Source organism: Felis catus, chromosome F2 (genome assembly GCF_018350175.1).
Source record: "Felis catus isolate Fca126 chromosome F2, F.catus_Fca126_mat1.0, whole genome shotgun sequence".
NCBI lineage: Eukaryota > Metazoa > Chordata > Mammalia > Carnivora > Felidae > Felis > Felis catus.
Window position 1 is genome coordinate 20,089,875 of NC_058385.1, and position 24,930 is coordinate 20,114,804.

A 24,930-nucleotide genomic window follows, 5' to 3' on the forward strand; every position below is an offset into this window, starting at 1 on the left:
AAATATAGCCGGTGTGGAAGACTTCTACAACTAGAAGTCACTCCGTATTTGCTCCACCTTCATTTTACTTGCCTTCCTCTCCCATACAGACTGGGAACCTAAAACTTTGCCTTCCCCAAAATCATGTTAGCTGGAAGAGGCCAGGAGACTCCAACTGGCCAAGAAGACATCCTTGAGAGTAAACAGGTGCTTCCTCCTCCATTTTCTCCTTGTGAGGAACAGGCATGCAGTGCCTCAGGTGTAGCACCCATTGCTAGGAGCCGGGCAAGAAGAGAGGAAGCTGGGTTGTTGCTCAAGATAAATAAACCCCTAACTTGCCAAAGCCACATATACACTTTGGTTATACAGTTTTGGGAACACTGAACTGAAACATATGTCTTTGTACATTTCATTATTTTTATTACTATAAATAAAATCTTTTACATTGAGACACAGATTGTTCTCTTTTTTTAATGTTTTATTTATTTTGAGAGAGAGAGAAAGAGCATGCAGGGGAGGAGCAGGGAGAGGGAGAGAGAGAGAGAGAGAGAGGGAGGGGGGAGAGAGAATCCCAAGCAGGCCCGATGCAGGGCTTGATCTCACGAACCATGAGATCATGACCTGAGATGAAACCAAGAGTAGGATGCTTAACCAACTGAGCCACCCAGGGCGCCCCAGATACAGATTGTTGTATACAACGTTGCTAAAAACTAATGAAGATTTTTCTATACAATGTTTCTAAGAAGTACCTTCTCTTTTCCAATTATAAAAAAAAAAAAAAAAGATGAAGGGTTCTCATATTTGGAAAGAGCACTTTATCTCAGAAAAAGAGCAAAAATATATACACACACACATATACATACACATATATATAATGTTTATATTACTATAAAACCTTGATGAAGTAGAACTCAACTGATTTCAATCTCACTGTACTTTTAAAAGACTGAGGAAATGTGAAAAAAGGAAAAAAAGGAAGAAGCCACCAGCTATTTATTTTAAGATAATAATATTACTTCTGAGGGGCACCTGGGTCGCTCGACTGGTTAAGCGTCCCACTCTTGACTTTGGCTCAGGTCATGATCCCAGGGCCATGGGATCAAGCCCCATGTTGGGCTCTGTGTTGAGCACGTACCTGCTTGGGATTCTTTCTCTCTCAACTTCTGCTCCCTCCCCACCCTGCGTGGGTGTCCGAACACGCGCCTGCACTCTCTCTCTCCCTCTATCTCAAAATAAATAAATAAATAAATAAATAAATAAATAAATAAATAAATAAAATCATATTCCTTCTGAGTATGTCCTCGGACCAGCTCATGTTCACCAAATGTCCTGCCAGTCTATGTGGGCAAATGAAGAGCCACAATAGTAAAACCGGGACACCACAGAGCCCCCTCAAACTTCAGAAGAGCTTCTGTTACATTGCACGAGGCACAAATATCCACTGCATAAATGCTCACACACTCAAGAAAGATGATCATCAAAGGATGACATACAGAAAGCTCTGGTAATAAAACCTTGGGTTCGCAGAAAACTCCTATACTCCCGAGTATAACGACTATAACGTTGCTGAAACGCTGATCAAAGGTACACGTACAATATTTCCAAGGAGTGATTTCCTATACAATGTTTTAATTGCCTACACACTGTTTCTTTCCTTTTTTCTAACTGTAAAAAGATCTGGTGAAGGGTTTTCATACTCAGAAAGCGTAAAATATCTCTCACTCCTCACTCTGCCCACTCTGTAGGATGAGTTTGAATTCCACTTTAGCAGAGCGGAGTGCTGCCTCTTACAGTTGGCAGAATGCTTGCACACATGTAATCCCATTTGGTCCTCAAAATATTACAGTGAGGGAAACAAATGTACTAATCCTCATGCGGAAACAGAGGCTGGGAGACGTTAAGGGATTTGTCTGAAGTCTCACCACCAGTCACCGGTAGAGCCAGACTAAAATATAGACCTCCTGCCTCCTCATCTAGCGCTTTCTAAGGCACTGTGCCAACCCCACGCCTTCTCTGTGGTGTGAAGTCAAGGCTCACACACCAAGGACATGAATGCTGCACCCACACCGCTTGGCCAACGGCCAACCCATGCCTATTATTACTTATCCTGAATATCCCCCAATGAGAGTTGTGGCTTTCGATTCTAGAAATGCATCCCCTTTTCCCTTTTCCTACCTGTTAGCCATTCTTTCTCATTTCACTGTTAGTTCACTAGTTTCTTGCCCCCAAAGGACCACATTTCCTCTCTCTTCGTGAGATACAATTTCAAATCATAGTCTAGTTACTAACCTCGCTTCTTAATAGCCACAAAGCTTTCTCTGCGCCCCAGGTCAACACTAAACCTGTCTCCCTGCAGAAGGAGTTGGGGCACTTAGTGGGTATAAAGGCCGCCGTAGCTCTTCTACGACCACAACTGTTCTACGGTTAAAACTGCCAGAATGCTAACATCAAACATCCACAAGATTAAGACATACATTTACGTTCCGTTTCAATGGTTTTAATGTTAATTCTGTATCTGTTCGTGCCCGCAATTACGAACTTGCTACCTGCATTTATTTTTCCTTCTACGGTTGTAATGAGAAGTCAGAAAGATGGACAGAAAGACTAAGAAAGGAGTGGACAGTGAAAAAGGTAATATAGAACAGTTTTGCAAAAAATAACAAAGATATTGAAAGAGTTATTTATTAGAAACAATCCCACATCATACTAGGTTAACACCTCTCATGTCTAGGAATATAGTGGCCTCTCTTATCTGAATTGACACAAAGGTTACCTACAAAACCTGCTTTAAAAGGTTTAAGACGGGGCGCCTGGGGGGCTCAGTCAGTCGAGCGTCCGACTTCAGCTCAGGTCATGATCTCGCGGTCTGTGGGTTCGAGCCCCACGTCAGGCTCTGTGCTGACAGCTCAGAGCCTGGAGCCTGCTTCAGATTCTGTGTCTCCCTCTCTCTCTGCCCCTCCCCTGCTCAGGCTCTCTCTCTGTCAAAAATAAATAAACATTAAAAAAAATTTTTTTTAAAGATTTACGACAGCTCTTGTTCTGAGGAACTGTGGGCCATTTCAGCTTCCTTCTGCACCATGTTCAGGGCTCTTATGGACACGGCACATCCTTTGCTTTCTTTCAGTTGGCTCTCAGAGCCTCTTGCCAGAAAACACGCAGTGAGGAGGGAAGCCCAAGGGCTCTCTGGTCAGAGAGGGGTGGGTTTGAAGCCCTTAAGCAAGTCATTCAAACTCTCTGAGCTTCAGTGTCCCCATCCACGAAATAGGGAAAACAATCCCATCTCAGGAGGTCACTGAGAACATTAAGTAAAATAGTACATGCAAGATTCCTGGCACTCAAACCACTGTAGCTTTTGCTGAGATCCACTTAATACAACAGAACTCTCCAGAGTTTCCCAAAGAATGTGTCCTAAGGCCTTCATCAAGGTTTTTTCAAAAGAAGAGGAGGAGGAGGAAAGGGAGGAGGAAGTAGGGGGGGGGGGGAAGAGGAATAGAAGGAGGAATAAGCAAATACCATTTTTCCTCCCCTTGCACGGGTCACTTCACACCCCTATGTCAAATGGGCACTATTTCTTTATTACCCTGAAAGCTCTTCAGGGGCTGGGACTCTGTCTCATTTTTGGTTTTCCCCAAAGTAGCACTTTGGGAAAAACTTGCTGTTTTTCTTCTCAGTGTATAACCACGACCAGAAAAGTTAAATCGTAGGGCTCTTACTAGTGGATGTTCTCCCTTTGTGTAGGGCCCTGCCTGTGTTTTTGATGAAGCAAATTTGAGTGAACAGTATCCAAGAAGTGGGGTAGAAGGGAATTCTAAGTAAACGGAGGCAACGATCGGCAAAAATAAGAATAACAATTGGGATATTTACAGAGTCAGGTTATCTTTCTAAGGATTACTTATTATTTTCCAAGGGAGAAGTACATGTTTACAATGGAAAGACCTAGCAATCACCCACTCAACCAAGTGATTAAACGTAACATCACTAATGAATGACCAGATCCATGTAACGTAAAACACACCGCATTGCCTTGAAGTAGTCTGACCAAGAGTGTTGTGTCTGAATCTATTTACATCTTTAGACTGAACTTCCAGCCTATGAGAAATATTCGGGATGGAAGACAAGGTAAGCAACCCCACAAGGAAATAATCAGATAAATCTAGAATGTAGAACATCCCGCAAATCAACTAGCCTTGTCCCTTCAAAAAGTCTATATGATGAAAAAAGAAAAAAAAGTTGAGGCACTGTTCTAGATTATAAAACCACTAACAAGGTTAGTGGACAAATGCAATGCATGAGAATCTTGATTGGCTTCTGGTTTGAAAAATACAGTTATCAAAGACATTGAGGGGGCAATTGAAGAAATTTTAATATGGACTGGATATTTGATGATATTAGGGAATGATTATGAACTCGGCAGGTTAAAGTTCCTGCACAGATGTCAAAAAAAAGTCTTTATTTTTATAAGATACACACTGAAACTTAGTGATGTCTACAATTACTTTAAAAGGACTTAGCTCCCCACCCCCACCCAGAAAATATATTACATAATACTTACACGCGCAGGTTGATAAAGCAAATCTGACACAATGAACAATTGTTGAGTCTAGGTGGTGGAAATATTGGGGCCCACTGTACTGTTTCACCTGTTCTATATGTTTGAAAATTTGTCATAATAAATGTTAGAAGATAAGGAGACAAAGTAACAAGCAAGCTAGTCCTCTCTTCTCTGAATGAAAATTTCCTTCCTTTGCATTTAATAATACAAATAAACTATAAAACTCTTGTCCTAATGCATTTGAACCAGTTATTGGGGACCATACATTGCTCAGACACCCTCTACAACATATTCTGGGGATAGCAATTGTGTTGAGAAAAGATCATAGCCCTCTTAATGGGGTATCATTCTCACCGTCCTTTGAAACCTTGTTATTCCCACACCAAAGATCCTATCAACACATGGCTAATAAAATGGTAAATGTAGCTGGTATTTGCTTATCTACTGTTGTTTTTTTTTAAATAAAATACAATTCTTTATCTTCTTTTAGTTGGACCCCAGTATAGAAACATAGAAAAACAGAGATCCCATGCAGCATGACTGCTATTCATCCTTTTCAAGGGTTTAAATCCATCCCTTAAAAGTTCAATTTTGAAGGGGCAGCTGGTAGAGGGAGGTGCTGACAACCACACAGATTTCTAGGAACTACATTTTCCTACCTGCTGCAGTGGCTGTCTGGCCTCATATGAGCACCCTCTATTTAACCCCAGCATCCCTGTCACAGGAGCTGATTCTTGCAGGTCAAATCACCAAATCCAAGAGCCACCTGCTCCCAAGTTCATGTACTTAAGGGTCTTGAACCAGCAACAAAAATAGCAACGTGCGATCTTGCTTCCGCATAGAGATAACTTAGTCATTTGGTATCACTCGAGTTTTGTTTTTAGATAGTGATGCAGGTGATATACGTAAGGAATACAGGTACGGAGGCAGTAAAGCATCTTGTATGTAGTCTGGGTGCTCCATTAGCCCTGCTGTGGAGGACAAGAATGAAAAGCAGCAGGGGATGAAAGCGGTAAATAATCCAAAGCTTCACTCCACACCAGGTACTTCTATTCGTTCCTGACCTTTCTAGAAGAACAGCCATTAGAAAATAAACTTGATCAATTCGGGCTTTTCCAAAGGCAGACAGCAAGAGAAAGAAGCACAACCCCAAAGTTAAAAGTTTGCATTACTTGGGGAAAGAGTGTGAAGTGTGAGTCTGACGATTAGCTCAAGGACTTCTCTATTTGATTCTCTTCCAAACTACAACACATCACACTAAGGCTAACACACAAAAATATAAAATACACTGAAGCTTAATGCTGAAAATATACACGTAATATATACAATGACATTATACAGTATATATATATATATATATTTATATGTATAGTGAGGTATATATGATGAGATTCTATACATATATATTTTTTGTGTCGTGTGTGTGTGTGTGTGTGTGTGTGTGTGTGTGTGTATAAAATCTCCTGGGAAATGTGAAAAAGTGTTTCCTTTTGATTGTTGAGTTCAAGTTTATCTGAGAGGACAGGAAAGTCTTACCTAGGTACAAGGATGCGTTTTCTTTCTTGACATTGTCATCCAAGTAGGTTGGTCCCAAGGTATAAATAGGTGTGGAACCCATTCCGATGAGAATCTGTGCGCAAATGAATAAAGCCACATAGACCCAGTGATTATTTCCTCCTGAGTCCTTCAGGCAGGCGGGAGGCTCCGAGGTGGCCGTCGAGTTGCCATTCTGACACAGGCCGTCGTTGGAGGCCGAGGCATTCAACTCTTGGATCTGGTAGGGAGGCGAGATGAAGTGAGGTAAAGCAAAGAGGGCAGCCCCGATGGCAATGAAAAGTCCACCGACGGCCAGCCACAGGGGCCTCCGACCCCGGCCGCCAAAGTAGCTGACGAACACCACCACCACCAGGCTCCCAATGTCAAAGCAGCTGACCAGTAGCCCCGACTCAGAACTCTTCAGACTGTAGCGCCTTTCGATGGTGGTGATGACACTGCTCAAGTAGCCGGAGACCATCAACGCCTGGATGAAGGTCAGGAAACACATGCAAACCAGGAAGCAACGGGAATCAGTGAGGACCACATAGAGGCACCTTCTCCCCTGGAGTGTGGCCAGCGTGGAGGACACCGACACGGCTTTGCTGACTTCCACCCTGTGGTTACATTCCATGAGCCCTGCCATCTCTGCCGAAGTGGACGGAGCAGAGGGACTGGGGGCCAACCCGCCTGGGCCCTGTTTCGACTCCTGACGGCCCAAAGAATCTGTACAGCCAAAAGCTGCCTTTGCGCCTGTACTCGCAGGACTGAGGTCTGGCCGGCAGGAGGCGCTGTTCAGGACGGGTAAACTCTTGGACCTAAAGGTCTCTGGTTCGCACTTCTCTCGGACAGCTCCTACTGTGGCTTGCGCTTCCAGCTGCTCTCCCGCCTGGGGCTGCTGCCCAGTGCCTTCGTCCATGGCTCTTAGAATTCAGATTCGATCGCTGGTCGCACTCAGGGACTCCGGCGCTTTTCATCCACCGGCACCAGGGGCCGAAGTCTGGCCCTCTCAGTCGTGCCTACCAGGGACCGGGGCCGGGGGTGCAGAGCCGCGCAGCAGGGCATCCTCACCAGCAGGGAGGCACCCAGGGCATCCTGACCGCAGATGCGGCCCCGAGGCTCCGCAGCCGCGTGCCCCGGGGGGCAGGGGTCCGCGCGGTCCTGCGTTGAGCCCTGCTGGGGGTCCACCTCGGGGCGGTAGCTCGCGGTAGGAGCCTTGCACGTCCCGGGCGCATCCCCTCCACCGCCACCGCTCGGCCCGCCGCCTGGAGCGAGGACGCCCCGTGCCCAGCGTGGGGGCGCTTAGCGCTGTTGCCCGCGCCGCATACCGCCCGGCTGGCTGGGCCGGAGGCGCCCTGTCCTCGCCGCCTCCGCTTGCGACACCCTCGGGCGCAAAGATGCCAACCTGCAAAGCAGAGAGAGGGCGGTCAGCGAAGGGCGGCTGCGGCTGGGGCTGGCGTCCCGCCGCCCCGGGGGCCAGCGCTGGGTGACGCGGACGGTCCCAAATGGGACCGAGGCACGAGCGGGGAGCGAAGCCCTGGAGGAGGAAGCGGCTGCAGGCTGCAGCCTCTAGTGCCCGAACAATAAGCAGCAGGCGGTCGGCAGAGACCCTCCCTCATTGTCTACCATGGACCTGCCCCCGCCCCGCCCCTTTTGCCTTAAACAGAGCATCTGCTTTTATATGTTAATAATTATCAACCTGGCAGCCGTGACTCAGAGGCAGTGTCTTTTATTCGGCTGAACTAATTGCAACCTTTTGGTACTCCTACTCCATTACTCAAAATAGAAAATGCCCAAAAGAACAAAGGAAAGTTTTTTGGGTGTGTGTGTGTGTGTGTGTGTGTGTGTGTGTGTTTCCTTACAAACAGTACATTCCCAGTACCGATTTAAAAAAAAAAAAAAAAAGGGGGAAAGCTGCGTGTGTAGAAATGTGTGTACACACTTGTGCGCAGGCACGTGTGCGCGACTGGATGCGAATCCGTCTGCTCCATCAGGGACACGTATGCAAAGCCCAAAGCAGCCGCAAAAAGGTCAACGCGCTAGCCTCTTTACTCCCGACACTAAAAATAACCCCCCAGACCGAAAGAACTATTCAATTTCAAATACCAGGGGCATTTGAGGCTGCGGCCCACACTAAGTCCCAGCGCGCAGTGTCACGCGAAACCGAAAATCAGTTTGCTTTGCGGAGGGGTGGGGAAGCAACAGCCAAACAAAGAGATGCCGGCACGCTCGCTGTCACAGAGCTCGCTGGGAGCCCACCGAGCAGTCTTGGCGCCAGGAGGCCGCGGGAGAGGTATGCTGTTTACATCGAGCGCACCCTGCGCGCGTGGGCCCGGGGTGCGTGCGCGAGCGCGCGCGCACACACACACCACACACACAGACACGCAGAGAGACCCCTCACGCCCGCACACACACACACACGCGCGCGCGCGCGTGGATATCGGAGCCCCTCGCGCGCTCCCGCATCCGGCTTGAATTCAGCGAGAGCCGAAAACAGGTGTGTCCCCGGGGTAAGCCCCCGCCTCCCATCTCGGGGACTCCCACTTCAGTGCTCCCGCCCGGGGTGATGTGCACCAGGTGGGAGAGGAGAGCCGGACTTCGCCGCGTTGGGTTTCATTTCGGGTTTGTGTGATGCTGCTGAGAGAAGAAAGGAGGACGGGTAAGGGAGAAAGGCGGGGAGGCTGGGCGGCCAGGGGCGGCCGCTCCGGCGGCTCCCTCGGCTCCGCCGGGCCGGACGGGCTCCCAGATTCCCGGCCTGCCGGCCGCTCGCAGCCCGGGCTTCCCCGCCGCCTCCTCGCCCGGGCGCCGTCCCGGGGAACCCCACCGGCGGCCGCGCGCCGGCCCGGGGAATCCCGGCAAACTCCCTCGGCGCTCGGCGGCGGCCGAGCCCCTGCCCGCGCGGGCACCCACCCCGCAGCGCCGGCGCGGAGGGACGCACGCTCCCCAGCCGGGAGCTCTCGGGGCCGGCGTGGAATCCCTGGGACACCCCTGAGCGTGCACACACACACACACACACACACGCACGCACACACAGCCCGCGGGAGGACGGCTCGCCGCGCTGCCCGGGCGCACCAGCCGCCGCTACTCACTGGTGAGTGTCGGTCAGAATGTCTGGCTGAGAGCGGAGCGGCGGGAAGTGGGGGCTGTGGAGGCGCGGGAGTAGTGGGGAGACGCCTGGGGAGGCAGCTTCGGTCCAGCCGCGGAGAAATCAGTGAATGAGACTGTGAGTCGGGCTGAACTCTTACCCCCACCCCTCGCCTGTCACCCAAGCCTCCCTCTCCAGACACACGCGCACAGAGACGCGCCCGGAGCGGAGCAGCAGAGGGCGCAGGCGCGCGGGCGGCCGCCCAGCCCGGGCCCGGAGGCAGCGGGCCACCCGCCGCCCTTCACCCGCCCGGCCAGGACGGGAGGCGGAGGAGCGCTGAAGCCCTGAGGGGGCAGGTCTCCAAAAAAGTGAGCTGCTGAGCCAGGGAGCCCATTCTGAATAAAGAAATTATTTCTGTCCGTTTGCTCCGTGTCGTGGGCACCCACAATGTCTAGGGACCAGAGTAGGTTGTGGGGACCAAAGATGAACAGGACAGGATCCCTGGACTGAGGAAACCTCTGTATTGTGGAAGAAATACCCCCTAAGTAGCCTAAAACAACGAGGCGAGCTCCTTACGGGATGCCACCGAAGAACCTAATATCCATTCACTTAACTCCGCCATCATTTCCAGGCAGAAGGAAAGGCGTGTGCAACAGCATGGGGCATGGTGCTACAAGTTAATAGGTAGAGGAGTTGCAGGGAGATCGCAGGGATGGGGCCGAGGAAGGACCGCAAGGGTTGCAGCGTGGAGAAGGTCAGCAAGGGCTTCACGGCTTGTGAGCTGTCTGCTGTGAAGGGCCAGTGATGCTCTGAGTCGCTCACCAGAAAGGTGTTCTGGCAGTGGTGGGTGAATCGAGGCCACTTGAGGGCACTGAGACAAGTTAGGAAGCAATCTCTAGACAAAATGGGATGAGGTGGTGACAAGGACATGGAGAGGAGGAACTGATTAACTATACAGTGAGAAGGTGGAAGTGGCCATACCTGGAAGTCAATGTAATCTGGAAGATGAGAAAACGGTCCAATGTAAGATGTCTCTCGAGTTTCATACGGGACTGACTGGGTAGATGACATCCAACCAAAACACAGGAGGAGACGTGTGCTCTTGAGGGAAAGATGGTTCTCCTTTCAGACGCATTGATTTCGCCAGGCAGGTATACATGTCCCATAAGCCATTTTGATATATGATACACAGGGAGTTTGGACTGGAGACATGAATTAACAGTCATCAGCCCAAAGGTGACAATCAGGTGAATAAGGAAGACCAGGCAGACTGCAGAGAGGAAGGCTAAGGACAGGGCCCTGTCTAAGACCACAGTCTAAGAGACGGAGAGGGAAAAATCTCAGGAGGGAGATTAGAACCAATGGAGGTGGGTGAAGAATCAGAGAAGTCACAGAAGCCATCGCAGCAGAAAATTCTTAAGAAGGGAGTTATTAGATACATGGAGACCTGAAGAGAAGTCAGATAGGTTAACTGAGAAGACTCCATTCACTGTAGCAAGTAGGAGGACACTTACTTCAAGCTGAGCTTCAAGAGAGGGAGATGGTGATCTAAAGAAGGAAGGGGATTGTCCTTCTACAACTGCCACGACTATGCTCGCCATTCCTGCCATGCCAGAGCCACTTCACTGACCCTTGGCCGTTTCCAATGAGAATACTGTCTCCACTTTACAGACCTGATGAGTAAGGTGCAGAGAGATTAAGTAACTCGGTGAGGGCGCACAGCTGGTCTGTGGAACCCATGTGTTCCTAAAGCCCATCCTCTTAACCCTGACTGGAAGATCTCTCATAATTGTACAGCAGCTTGACTTTTCGGTGCACCTTGTATCTGTTAATTATCTTACTTTAGTCCAATAACTACCATTCACAGTCAATCCTTGGAGAACAAAATAGGCCAGCTGACACCAAAGAGCAGTTAGTGTGTGCTTGATGCCCATGATGAGGCAACACTGATCTTCTGGTAGCTTCCAGACTGACCAAACAAATGGGGCAAAGATACTCCTTTCCTCATCCCCTGCCACTATGCCCTCCTCCTGAGATCTCCATCAAGCCCACTGTTTCTTTTCCACAAACAAGCAGTATTGACTCCAGCTCCACCCCGGCCCAAATTGTAGTCTCCTACTGCTGGTAATGTAGGCAAAAGCGTGCATCACTTCTTGTACCTAAATACTCCTCGGAGCTTAGTCTGGATCCAAACAGAATCGATCTGCCTCCTATTACATCCTTCTAAGCTCTTTGGCCCATTCTCTCATTTCAGCCCCAGCCCCAGACGTCAGTTTTTCTCCAGCAAATTCAATCTGTTGCATTAGGTGCCAACAGACGGCTTCCCTGCTGAAAGTCAAATAATCATGTCCCTGGAACATGCTGTGTTTATTCATGGTCCATTACTGTAGTTAAACTAGCAACAACTCTAAGAACCTATAGATTTTTTTTATTGCCCCTCATAGAAAGATCATGATTTACAGACAGGATCTAAAAAGGCCCAATTAGCTACCCATACCGGAAACAAGAAGAAAACATTTAGCAAGAGACACTTCTTTTGCTTTCTCTTCCATAGTTAAGTGTGACCTTGGAAAAGGCCAGGCGTGTCTCCATCAGCCCTAATTGTCAGATTCATAGAAAGAAATGGATTCACATCATGGGATTCTGCTACAGCCGTGGCTTATTTCACACAATATAAGTGAGTACAGCTGCCTAAACCAGAATATGTACCTTGTTAGGTATATTGGGATAAACTCTCTTCGAATTTCCAGGTTGCTAATGCTTCTTCTAAGTCATTAATCAGTGTAACTTACACATAAATTGCCCCTTTCCCAGCCTTCATATAATAAGAAGGTAGCCTTTGGAATCACCTACTGCATTCCATGGGCTTAAAATCTGGCTGCTCTGGAGAATGGAACAAGGAAAGTGAGAGGGAACTTGTTCTTCGCTCTCTTCTCTCCTTCCTGAAAAAAGGCTCACTTCAGAAGTCTCCCAGACACGTGAAGAACTGGATTTTGGTGCAGAATATTTTCTGGGCTTAAAATATAATTCACAGTTGCTATAACTGAATTAGACACTGGTTGCTTCAGAGGGGACAAATTGTATGTTTAAGTTAACTTTTTTTTCAATATTGAAACACAGCTTTATTCACAGACCCTAAAGAGGTATTGAGAGTATTAGCCTCTGTGACATATTTAAATTACATCTCTGTTCTTAGTTCCAAAAAGGAATTTGTTTTGTTTTTATTTGTTTTTGTGAGAGAGAGGGGGAGAGAGAGAGAGAAAGCACAAGTAGGGGAGTAGCAGGGAGAGACAGGGAGACACAGAATCCAAAGCAGGCTCCAGGCTCTGAGCTGTCAGCACAGAGCAGGACAAGGGGCTCGAACTCACTAACTGTGAGATCATGACCTGAGGCAAAGTCAGACGCTTAACCCCCTGGGCCACCCAGGTGCCCCCAAAAAGTAATTTATGATATAACTGATTTCCTCAAATTGTTTTTATTTTTTTTAACTTAGTTTTATTTTTATTGAGATATCCTTGACATGATGCTTTTTAGGTGTTTGATATATGTATCTATTGTGAACTAATTGCAACGATAAGTCTGGTTAATATCCATCACCACACATGGTCACAAATTTTTTTCTCGTGATGAGAACTTTTCAGATCTACTCCCTTAGCAACTTTCAAACATACAATACAGTGTTGTTAACTATAAGATTAAAAAGTAAACTCTTAACAGGACTTGGCATTTACAGCCTCACTTAGAAGGAAATTTCAAGCTGGGTAAAACAAAAGAGAAACAGATTTGGCCCTGGGGTCCAGAGAATGCACCCAGTCACTCCAGCCCTGTGGTTTGCAAGTGCTGAAGGAGTATCTGACCAACTGCGTGAGCTTTAGCACTGCTAGTCCCATGGCCCAAGAGGCCACAGTCCCCTGAACACTTGGATGCATGGTCACCCTCTAAAGGAGCCAAGCAATTTGGCTGCACCTCTGGGACACAGCGAGGACAAGGAGACAAGACTCTATCAGTCAGGACCTTCTAGAACCTGCCACCTCCCTTAATAAAAGTAAGCCAGATAATCTAAGGCTAGTAATGAGGAGAAAATTCCCTGTGAACAGGAGACATCTATCTCCAAAGATTCACATTCCCTTGAAAGATATTCATATTTACCACCACTGGCTCCTGGGCCTGGAAAAGGAAGGAAGTAGGACAGGAAGGGGGAGGAAGGAGGTAAGAAGAGGTGATCTGCCATGGGCCCTAAGCATCTCTGCACATTCTTTGTGGGCAGGCCAAGAAGGCAAGGCCCAGGCCATTTCTCAGTGTGTGTCTACAGCCAGCAACCTTGAGGGATGAGCTAACATCTTCCCCTGGACAAACCAGGCTTGCTTCTGCTTCGGTGCAGCCCCCAAGCTCAATGCTCCTCTCCTGTAAGGCAACCCACTGCAGGTACAGGACGCTGCATCACCTGGGGGGATTTAGTGGGCATGGGGAAGCGAACAAACATCATACAGACACTGCCTGCTGCTTTTGCCATCAGTAACAACGTCCTTTGTCTGATTCTGGAGTCTCTTCTCCCTAGCATCCATGAAACAGTAGCAGGCTCCCTTGTTAGCTTGGAAGCAGGGTTACATCCTCAACCCTACACAGTTCCCGACAGGCACCACCCAATTTTAACATTCTGACTCAGATATTAGCTTTCCTTATAATCTATAGTACAAGTTGGGTCAAGGCCTGAACTAAAAAAGGAAAATAAATACAAAGCATAAAATGAAATGAAACTGTGTTAGATATGCTTGATTGACATTCAATGTGCAGCCCCTACATTTGTTTCTTCTTGAATGACAGAGTCTAGAAAGCTTTAAAAAAACAAAACAAAACAAAAAAAACAAAAAAAAAAAAAACACATCCCCCAGACTCCCTTGCTGATCAGGTGGTTCTGGATGAGAACTGAAGCACTCCTGTGGGTTTGGGAAGGTGGGATGAGTCACAGGCCAGCTTTTTGGCTGTCTTATGCCAGCAAGCAGGTCAGGGAGACATGTTGTTTTTCTGCTTCAGTATTCATTTGTCCAAACTCCAGCTTCTGGGTGTTGAAAGGCAGTCGTAGCACTGGGTCTCCTGAAGCGAATACACCAGGGAAGGTCTTTGATTTCTAACCCCACTGCTTCCTCCCCCAGATTGTGGCAGATAAACCAGTTTCCCTAGCAGGAAAGATCTACAGTGTTCCAAGAGTCATTCCTGGTCATCCAATCTAGAGATCATTTGTCTGGCCCTTCCAGAGATTTTCTAAGCATGTATCTTTCTGTAGTGAGTCTCTTTCTGCCAAAAGCCCAGAGTGATTTCTCTGTCCTACACTAAGCTAAGATTAATACAGCAGATAGGTGGTTTTTTTAAATTATGGCTCACTCATCCACAATTGGAGGCCCCTCTGCCTAGCTCTCAACTCGCCTTTCTAAAGCAGAAGTCTCTTTAGGACCTATGTTAGGGATGACCTTGAACAATCGGTAAACTTCTCAAAGTCTAGATCCAGAGAGCAATGCCAAGAGAAGGCTAGAATTCCTCTCTCCTTCCTCCTTTCTTGTTTCCATTCCCTATCTAAGGACATTTTTTTTTCCCTAAACGATTGGAAAGATCCATATTCCAGCGGTGACCTGAAGGAGGTGATCATATCCCAGAGCACAGAAGAATAATTAACACAAGATAATATAAAACAACACCCTCACTGCAATGACACACTGTTGAAGCTCCCCTTCAAAGCAGGTAGAATGGCAGCACGTTCTCTCAGTTCTTTACACTTATCTAAAAGACCTGCAGGGGTGCGTGGGTGGCTCAGTTGGTTGAGTGTCCAACTTTGGCTCAGGTCACGATCTCACAGTTCGTGGGTTCGTGACCCGTGTTGGGCTCTGTGCTGACAGCTCGAAGCCTGGAACCTGCTTCGGATTCTGTGTCTCCCTCTCTCTCTCTCTCTGCCCCTCCCCCGCTCGTGCTCTGTCTCTCAAAAATAAATAAATGTTAAAAAAAAATTTTATAAAAGACCTGGAGATCTGCTGTATGACATGGTATCTATAGTCAGCAATAATATATTGTACGCTTAAAATTTTGTTGAGGGTTGGTCTCATTGTAAGGTGTTCTTACCAAGAAAATAAAGTTATAAAAAATAGTAAGTGAGGGGTGCCTGGGTGGCTCAAGTCAGATAAGTGGCCGACTCTTGGTTTCCACTCAGGTCAGGATCTCACTGTTCATGAGTTCGAGCCCCACGTCAGGCTGTATGCTGACAGCATGAGCCTGCTTGGGATTCCCTCTCTCCCCCTCTCTCTCTGCCACTCCCCTGCTCTTGCTCTCTCTGTCTCTCTCAAAACAAATAAATGAACTTTAAAATAATGATAGTAAATGAAAGACCTGAAGCACTGACGGTTATAAACAATCTGTGGTGTATGTAAGTCCTGCTGTTAGCAAAAGGGAGGCTAGCTTCTGGACAGCGGCATCCTCCCCGGCTTCCCCACCCCCTTCCGAAGGTCTGTTGTCATCTGTGGCAAATTAACACTATTTCATCTTTGTGGTGAGCACATGGGTGTCACTTATACATATGTCATCACAACATGACGCCCCAATTCTAGAAGGCACCATTGTTTTATGCACCACTCAGAAGGAAAAAATGCTTCCAATTAGACTATGACACATGCCTCAATAATGAAAGAAAAAGAGGGCTCTGTTGCCAAACTGCCTCAGTTTCATTCTGGCTCTGCCCTTTATGCTGGTATGGCCTTGGATAATTTACTAAACCTCTCTGCCTCAGTTTTCAGGCTGGGGTTAATCACAGAATCTATCTCACGGGGTTGTTGTAAGCAGTAAATGACAGAACATCGGCAAAATGCTTCCTTCCAAGAAGTTCTTGGAACCTAACAAACGTCAGGCATTGTTACAGATCTGTATTGCTGTCTCCCGCATTCATCTTAACCGCCTTTTTTCCTCTCTGGTTGTCAGAGGGCAGGGAATCCGAGTCTTTTCTTTCATGCAGGCCGCACACTTCTCTAGGATTCGTTCCTATCTGGGAAATTATGATCAGACTGATAAAACATCACATGCCCTTTAGGATCCGGTATTTGGTTGTTTATGTTTGTTTTGCTTCCTTTTTCATCTTTCAACTGTGGGTACCCTTTCCTCATCGGTACCACCACCCCTACTCACAAATTTAGGAAAAGCTCAACAATAATGATCCCTCTTATTCACCATATTAGGGCTGATTACCTACTTTATGTACATTCTTTCATCTTCACTCCTCAGTTTAGATTATCAATTCCATTTTAGAAGAGAGAGCTGAGGCTCAAAATGATCGTCAACTTACCCTGACTCTTTAGGCATAGAAAGTGTGGAGATCTAAAGCCAGATCAGCCACATTCCAAGACCTATGCTTCTGGCTACCTAGCTGTGTTTGCTTGGAAATGTGCTTTACATACATTTTAGGAAGTCATCGTTGATTAAGATGAGGCATGTCTCAGGGCGACTGGGTGGCTCAGTCGATTAAGCATTGGATTTCGGCTCAGGTCATGAACTCACAGTTGTGGAACTGAGCCCATTTTGGGCTCTGCACTGACAGAGCGGAGCCTGCTTGCGAGTCTCTCTCTCTCTCTCTCTCTCTCTCTCTCTCTCTCTCTCTCTCTCTCCCTTCCTCCCTCCCTCCCTCCCTCTCTCTGCCTCTCCCTCCCTCTCAAAATAAATAAGTAACATTTTAAAAAGGGGTGGGGGGGTGCCTGGGTGGCTCAGTCAGTTAAGTGTCTGACTTCAGCTCAGGTCGTGATCTCACAGTTCGTGAGTTCAAACCCCACATTGGACTCTGTACTGACAGTGTGGAGCCTGCTTGGGATTCTCTCTCTGCCTCTGCCTCTGCCCCTCCCTCACTCATGCTCTCTCTCAAAATAAATAAAAATAAATTTAAATTAAAAAAAAAAAAGGATGAAGCATGCTATTGCTTTTGAGTAAAACTACAAAACAAACCACCCATCAAGGCCTGATCTCTATAATGAGTAGGCCTCATGGTTTTACAGGGCTGCCCAACTGTCCAGTCACTAGCTGTGGTTTCATTCCCAACTCATGACTCCTCCCAACCTTCCCCACATTCCTTCTCTGGAAGGAGGGAGCATGAGCATCACATAAAGCCCATCCCTCGGAAGACTGCTCCCCACCCCCACCTCCAGTGCATTCCATCGTAAAGCTAAGAAATACCTGGCCAGCCGCTTGTGGTGAGTAAACCGGCCTCCTCTCACAGCCAGTCTTGCAAAAGAGAGGCGAAATCGAACCTAGCTTCCTGAGATCCTGAGTCACAAACGCCCATGGTACACTTCTTTAACTAAAAACACAGAAATGGAAGGGGCTGTGTGGGATGATCAGGAGCTCAGAGCTCAAACCTCCTTTCCTTACTGGAAAGACACTCTGAAAGAACTTTCCAAGAGCTCACTCGAGTCCCCTTCTCTCTTCTCTGCCTTTTTTTGTTGTTGTCAATGATATCTTTGATAATTATCTGATTGCGAATAAACTCCGAAAGTCCAGGTTGAAGTGCTCTATTATTTTTTTATTGGCTTTGGCATGTGTGCACAGGGGCTTGCTTTTGGCCGACTTCTAGGCTCCATTCCCTTTGGCTGTGATACTCTGACAACTGCTCCGTTTGTCTTATTGTAACTAATGAAGACAAAATGACCCAATATGAGTATAACGTACCACTCAGGCCATCAGGGAAGTGATTTTAAAGGCTTTAGTAATCCATTTGGGGGATCACAAAACCTGCCATCAAGGAATGGGATTTAAATGACAAATGAATTGTCTATCTTTCTCTTTGAGGAAATTAGAGCTATTAGAGGCTAAGTTTAGTTTACCTAAACTGAGGAATGACCTGACAAATGCCCATGTATATGATAAGGGAGCATGGGGTAAGCTGAGGGCAAAATGCAGACTAACAGCAACCACCCCCCCCACCTCAGTGGGACATGTATGATATTCCTTGGACACTCCAGGCTGTCCCAAAACAGGAAAGGACAAAAAAAAAAAAAAAAAAAAGGTTAAACTGATAAGAGTCTCCACCAGTTTACCAGAAAAAGGCAATCCCGTCATAGCCTAAAGTCCAGGAACTTCCTACGGTCTTAATGGTAATGCCCTGCTGGGGGCAGGGGGGCGGGGGGCGAGTAACAACCTTAGCTTGACAATGGCTAGGCCTCCAGTAAGTGTTTAGCATGTGAAAGTCTCTTTGGAAACTCCCTCTAGACTTTATCTCCCACCCCCCAACAATAGCAGTGTGGCTCTTCCGGCTCTGGTCCCCACGCTTTAATAAAATCACCTTTTTGCACCAAAGACATTTTCAAGAATTCTTTCTCGGTCACCGGCTCTGGATCCCATGAACTGTCCATCGCCCTAAAACTTCATCATATACAGTGGAAATATAACATCTAAACGTGGCAATCTTTTCCCCTTCTTTCAGTTGGCTTTCTTTGTGAAATTTCGCACCAGAGGAAAAATGTGATTTTTCAAGCAGAAAAGAACTATTGTGAGAGTTAGCTCATTTTGGGCCCAGGATGAATTTTAAGCCCCAGAGAAGAAACTGAAATATGCTTTAAGGAGAAATAATACAGGTAAGCGAAAATACGCATTTTCTCTCCATATTATGTTCATCCTTCTTCAGTCTTCCCTAAAGAAAAATATCTTTGGGAAGAAAAGTCTGAAACCCTGAAGACAATTTTTACTAGTCTTAGAAAATGTCTTTTCATTAATATATTTTACACACGTAACAAGAAAGCAAAACTGAGAATAAGCAAAGTAATCCAAACTATCAAAAACCTAACAAAATTAGCTCCCTTATATGCCACCAAGACAGGAGCTTATCTGTCTCCTGCAATTTGAAGACAAAGATCTGATTTCCTCTAAGTGCAAGGCCCAGGAGGGAAACACTGCACGCATGATGAAGGGTCTGCATTGAACCCTGAAGAATAAGCAGAATTTGCACATGTGTGCGTGCACTGGCCTCTGAGACAGAGCAGCCCTTGAAGAGGGAGATTAAAAAAGGAACACTTTTGGAGAGCCTGGGTGGCTCAGTTGGTTAAGTGCTGGACTTTACCTCAGGTCATGATCTCACAGTTCATGGGCTCGAGCCCTGTGTCAGGCTCTGTGCCAACAGCTCTGAGCCTGGAGCATGCTTCAGATTCTGTGTCTCCCTCTCTCTCTGCTCCTCCCCCACTCGCACTCGCTCACACGCTCTCTCTCTCTCTCAAAAAAAAATAAATATTAAAAAAGAAAGAACACTTTTGGGCACCGGTGGTATTGTTGTGGAATCCAGAACACATGAGGGGGATAAACAGGAAGTAAGAAAGGAAAGCTGGTCACTGCCAACTAAGAAGGATAGCCTCTATTCCATAGACCACAGAAAGTCATTGAAGGTTTCTAGGCAAAGCAGTGACAGGATTAAGCAGAACTTTATGAAGATGAATTTCTCAGGAAGTGGTGGGTGGGACTGGAGTGGGAAAGAGACTGTAGGTAGAAAGACCACTCCCGAAGCAACTAGGATAGTACGGGCAAAACCATGACCTTCGGTTCCAATAAGTAAGGACCAGGAATTAGACCGCTGTTGTTTTATGACATGGGATCCGTGACACCAGATTGGAGGGATCTTGGGAATTGTGTAGCCAAAAATTTACAAACCTATGGCCAAACCAGGCTGATGGATGATAAAGCCTACATATATATGTGTGTGTATGTGGGCTTTACACACACATATATATTACACACACACACACACACACACACACACACACACACACACACACATATATATTTCAGTTTTCAGAGTTCGATCCCAAAACTGTTCTAAACTTGACATGTTTCAGATGAAAGATCCAGATTTCTGCATTCTAGATATTTGCCATTTGCCATATTGCGTTCCAGGCCCTCAGTTACCTGCCTAGCCTGTATGAGCCTCTTAGTTTGAGATCTCTTGATTTAGGCCAATTCTTGTCCTGCCACCCCTACCCCAATCTCGAAGATGAAGGAACTTCTTTCAAGGAAAGTTTCAAGGAACTTTCCAAGGAAAGTGATTTTCCTAAAGCTTCACCTGCAGAGGGTGGCAAAGTCAATGAGGAATGACATGGGACAGTGACGGTTTTACTTTGTACAGCAGCTTGAAATATATGGTCTTGTTCCTCACAGCTCTAAAAGGTAGACATCATTACACCCAAAACTAATGCAACATTATGTGTCAACTATACTTCAATTTAAAAAAAACAAAAACAAAAACAAAAATAGAAGCAGGCGGACATCACTATCCCCATTTCATAGAGGAAGCAAAGGGTTGAGAGAGAGACTAGGTAATTTGGCCAGAGCCACATGGCTGATCAGCAGTGGAGACAATGTAAACCCAGATCCATCCTAGACCTTTTGTTACACAATTAGTGTGAGATCCTGGAGGCAGACAAACCTACTTAAAATTTGGCCAGGCCATTGACTGGCTGTGAGATAGCGGGGATGTTACTCAACCTGAGTTCAGCTTTTTGGTCTCTAAACTGACATGAACATGTATCCAACAGCAGCTAACACACAATAGGAATTACAGTTCCTATATATTGATCCTATATGTATATTACAGTTCCTATACATTGCTTACTTGGGCGGGATATTGTGCTATGTTCCATACTCCATGATAAAATGAATGCTGTTATCCACGTTTCGATGGGAAAAAAACTGAGTTTTGGCGCAGGTCATGATTTCACGATTTCGTGGGTCCAATCCCCGCCATTAGGCTCTGTGCTGAGAGCACAAAGCCTGCTTGGGATTCTCTGCCTTCCTCTCTCTCCACCCCTCCCTTGCTCATGCTCTCTCTCTCAAAATAAATAAATAAACATAAAAAAAAGAAGAAGAGGAGGAGGAGGAAGTTTGGACACAGAGAAGCACAAAGGGAAGACCAAGTGAGGACACAGGAACAGGAACACATGGATGGCCACCTATAAACCAAGGAGAGAGGCCTCAGAAGAAAATAATCCTACTGACAACCTTGATCTCCAACTTCTCGCCTCAGAACTATGAGAAAAATCCCTCTTGTTTAAGCCGCATAGTCTGTGCCACTTTGTTATGGCAGCCCTAGAAAATTAATACAAAAATTGTTTTTTTAAGATAAATATTTTAAAATTATAATAGCTAGTAACTTATTTTAAAATTCATTATTTTTTAAAGTTTATTTATTTATTTTTGAGAGAGAGCAAGTGCAGGGGGTGGGGGGAGCGCATGCATTAGTGCACATGAGCAGGGAAGGGGCAGAGAAAGAAGGAGAGAGAGAATCCTAAGCAGGCTCTACACTATTAGCACAGAGCCCAACCCAGGGCTCAAACTCATGAATTGTGAGATCATGACCTGAGCCAGAATCAAGACTCAGATACTTAACCAACTGAGCCCCCAAGGCATCCCTAAAGTTCAATCTTTTTTTTTTTTTTTTTTTTTTTTTTATTTTTGGGACAGAGAGAGACAGAGCATGAATGGGGGAGGGGCAGAGAGAGAGGGAGACACAGAATCGGAAACAGGCTCCAGGCTCCGAGCCATCAGCCCAGAGCCCGACGCGGGGCTCGAACTCACGGACCGCGAGATCGTGACCTGGCTGAAGTCGGACGCTTAACCGACTGCGCCACCCAGGCGCCCCTAAAGTTCAATCTTAAATAAGTTTCAGGATTAAAAAAAAAAAGTTTCAGGATTTTAACTATTTCTGACAATAAGGAAAAGTAGTTAAAACCTTTCATGATTCACTTCTCAGAATAAATTAAAAGGAAATTACTTGTGGGGCACCTGGGTGGCTCAGTTGGTTGAGCGTCTGACTTTGGCTCAGGTCATAATCTCACAATTTGTGAGTTCAAGCCCTATCTCAGCTTACTACTGTCAGCACAGAGCCTACTTCGGATCTTCTGTCCCCCTCTCTCCCTGCCCCTCCCCTGTTCTCTCTCTCTCTCTCTCTCTCTCTCTCTCTCTCTCTCTCTCTCAAAAATAAAAATTAAAAAAAATTAAAAAAAAAAATTACTTGAGGAAAAACCCATGGTGCCTGTCAATCAGAGGATGTAGTCTCATAAAGCGTGTTTTAATGCATCAGAAACGTTGCAATGATTGACCGGAAAAAAATACTGTGATTTAGGACATATTAAAAAATAAAAGCAATTTACATCAAAGTAATGTAATCCATAAGTAAACAATTTAAAAGAAGAAGGAAAGTCAAATAGATGTGCCAAATTGGAAAAGAAATGAAATATAGGATACCTGTGTCTAAAATAGAGATGCTAAAAAAAAAAAAAAGAAAGAAAAGAAAAGAAAAGGAAAGAAAAGAAAAGAAAAAGAAAGAAATGCTTATCACAAATCTTAGAACCTCCCTAGGATCCAAAAGTATATAAGCATCTGGAATGATCTGGAAAAAATCTGGAAAAAAGTGACAAACCCCTAACAATCAAGTGGTAACGTTATCAGTGTATCCAGTTTCTCCCCACTTCAGGCTTCTCAAACTGGGGTTATGCGTCCCCAGAAGCGCTGGGCTGCCTGCTAGTAATAAAGCAAAATGATAAACATGTGCATCTTTCTAGAAATTCATCTTTATTAAATTTTGGAGGGGCGCCTGGGTGGCTCAGTCGGTTAAGCGGCCGACTTCGGCTCAGGTCATGATCTCGCAGTTCATGGGTTCAAGCCCCGCATCAGGCTCTGTGCTGATGGCTCAGAGCCTGGAGCCTGTTTCAGATTCTGTGTCTCCCTCTCTCTGACCCTCCCCCGTTCATGCTCTGTCTCTCTCTGTCTCAAAAATAAACGTAAAAAAAAAAAAAAATTTTTTTTTAAATTTTTGGAAATAATATGATAAACAGAGATACATTATAGGATAGAAAGAAGAACTCATATGTTATTTAAACAAACAACCCTTTTAATAAATGCAATGCTTGCTTAAGGTTACTTAGGGCTACTGGCATCCTAGACTCCCAGGGGTATGCAGCCCCCTCCCTTCGGCCAGGCCACATTTATTAAAAAGTTTAAGAAATGCCTTTATCTGATGCCAGTTTTATCCTCAGGAGAGGTGCCTTTGATTTAGAGGGCTCCAGAAAAAAAATATCTCAATCAATCAGTTTGAAATTCTCTTAATTTTGTCTACACAACTCTGTTTCAAATAAAACATGCTAGAGGAATTATGCTATTAGGCATTCACACTTTAGAATGGATTACATCATATATTTTCTCAATACCTGAAACTAATTATATTTAGAACTTGGAGGTAGAGGGAAAGTCATCTAATAGTCAGGGTTTCCCTGGGGAAAAAAGTTGCCAACGCTATTGGTTAGTTTGATGGGACTGTTTACCAAAATTTGGCAAAGTATGGGGAAGCCATTAGGGATGTGAAGTACCCTGAGGGTGGTAACAATGGGATGCCACACTATTCCCACAGCAGGCCTGAAGAAGCAAGGCACAGACAGCTTTCAAAAGTTGGGCATATGGAGGCTCCTCAAAAAATTAGAGACAAAGTTACCATATGATCCAGTAATTCCCTCCTGGATATTTACCCCCCAAAAATGAAAACACTAATTCAATATATGTTTATTATTATTCAATAATATGTTTATTGCAGCATTATTTACAACAGCCAAGATATAGAAGCACCCCAAGTATCCATCAATAGATGAATGGATAAAAAAGATGAGGTGTATATATATTATGGAACATTACTCAGTCACAAAAATGAATGAGATTGTGCCATTTGCAACAACATGGATGGATCTTGAGGGTATAAGGCTAAGTGAAATAAGTAAGTCAGAGAAAGACAAATGCCATACTAGTTCGCTCATATGTGGAATTTAAGAAACAAAAAAGAAAAAAGAGAAGGAAAAAACAACAAAACTCTTAAACACAGAGAACAAGCTAGAGGTTACCAGAGGGGATGAGTGGCTGGGGGGAAGTGACTGAGGGGAAATAGGTAAAGGGGATTAAGATACACTTATCATGATGAGCACTGAATAATGTAATAATGTATAGAATTATTGAATCATTATATTTCATATGAAATATATGAAACCTGAAACTAAGTAACACTGTACCAGCAACTAATATACACTGTACATCAATTATACTTCAATTATATATAAATATATAATATATATAAATAATATATATTTATATACATTTAGTTATATATATATTTATAATATATATGTTATATATTATAAATATATATAGTATATATATAATATATTTAGTAATATTTATATATAAATATAATATATATATATATATTTAGTTAGAGAGAGAATGATACAAAGAATGCCACAAGATGGGAGCTGTTGCCTTCAGTGCATGGACAAAGTCAGTCCACAGTGACTCTGCAGAGAAAAAACTGGGAAATAAACCCAGCCTTGGGTCCTCCCTCCTCTGCCAGCCTCCAACCTCCGGCTGATTGGAAGCCATCGGAAGCCGAGAGCCAGGGAGCCTGCTGAAGCTATCTATATTACAAGTCAGCCTCCAAGGCACAGAGTGCAGGAAAGTGAAGAGTTGATCTGGAAGGAGAAACGGGTGTCCAGCGTGCGAGGACTGAATGGGAGGACTAAATGGGCAGGGAAGTGCTGTGGCAGGGGAGTGGAAGGGATAAAGACGGAAAGGACTGAAAAAGCTTAAACAATGAAAGACCTTGGATTCTGTTTCCAAAAACTTAAAGCTTTGGGACACCTTGGTGGCTCAGTCGGTTAAGCATCTGGCTCTTGATTTTGGCTCAGGTCGTGATCTCACAGTTTCAGGAGTTCAAGCCTTGCATCGGGCTCCGGGCTAA

General features: G+C 45.5%; 1 protein-coding gene and 1 long non-coding RNA gene across 14 annotated transcripts in view; one reads left to right on the forward strand and one right to left on the reverse strand.

The window, feature by feature from the left end:
• Window positions 1-24,930, reverse strand: part of SLCO5A1 (solute carrier organic anion transporter family member 5A1) — a 307,828-nt gene that overhangs the window by 141,792 nt on the left and 141,106 nt on the right. For 12 of the 13 annotated variants that reach the window (XM_045049920.1, XM_045049919.1, XM_023248212.2 and 9 more), the window contains one exon: window positions 6,068-7,469. In XM_045049920.1, coding sequence (XP_044905855.1) covers window positions 6,068-6,983 — 916 coding nt within the window. In that variant the 5' untranslated portion in view covers window positions 6,984-7,469. Of the gene's footprint in view, window positions 1-6,067; window positions 7,470-9,153; window positions 9,291-24,930 lie in introns of those variants that run through there. The other variant, XM_019822769.3, reaches the window with a different exon arrangement.
• Window positions 8,167-24,930, forward strand: part of LOC102901197 — a 28,829-nt gene continuing 12,065 nt past the window's right edge. Inside the window, exons 1-2 of the long non-coding RNA XR_442353.4 lie at window positions 8,167-8,357; window positions 18,595-18,745. This is a non-coding gene — a long non-coding RNA (uncharacterized LOC102901197). The remainder of the gene's footprint in view (window positions 8,358-18,594; window positions 18,746-24,930) is intronic.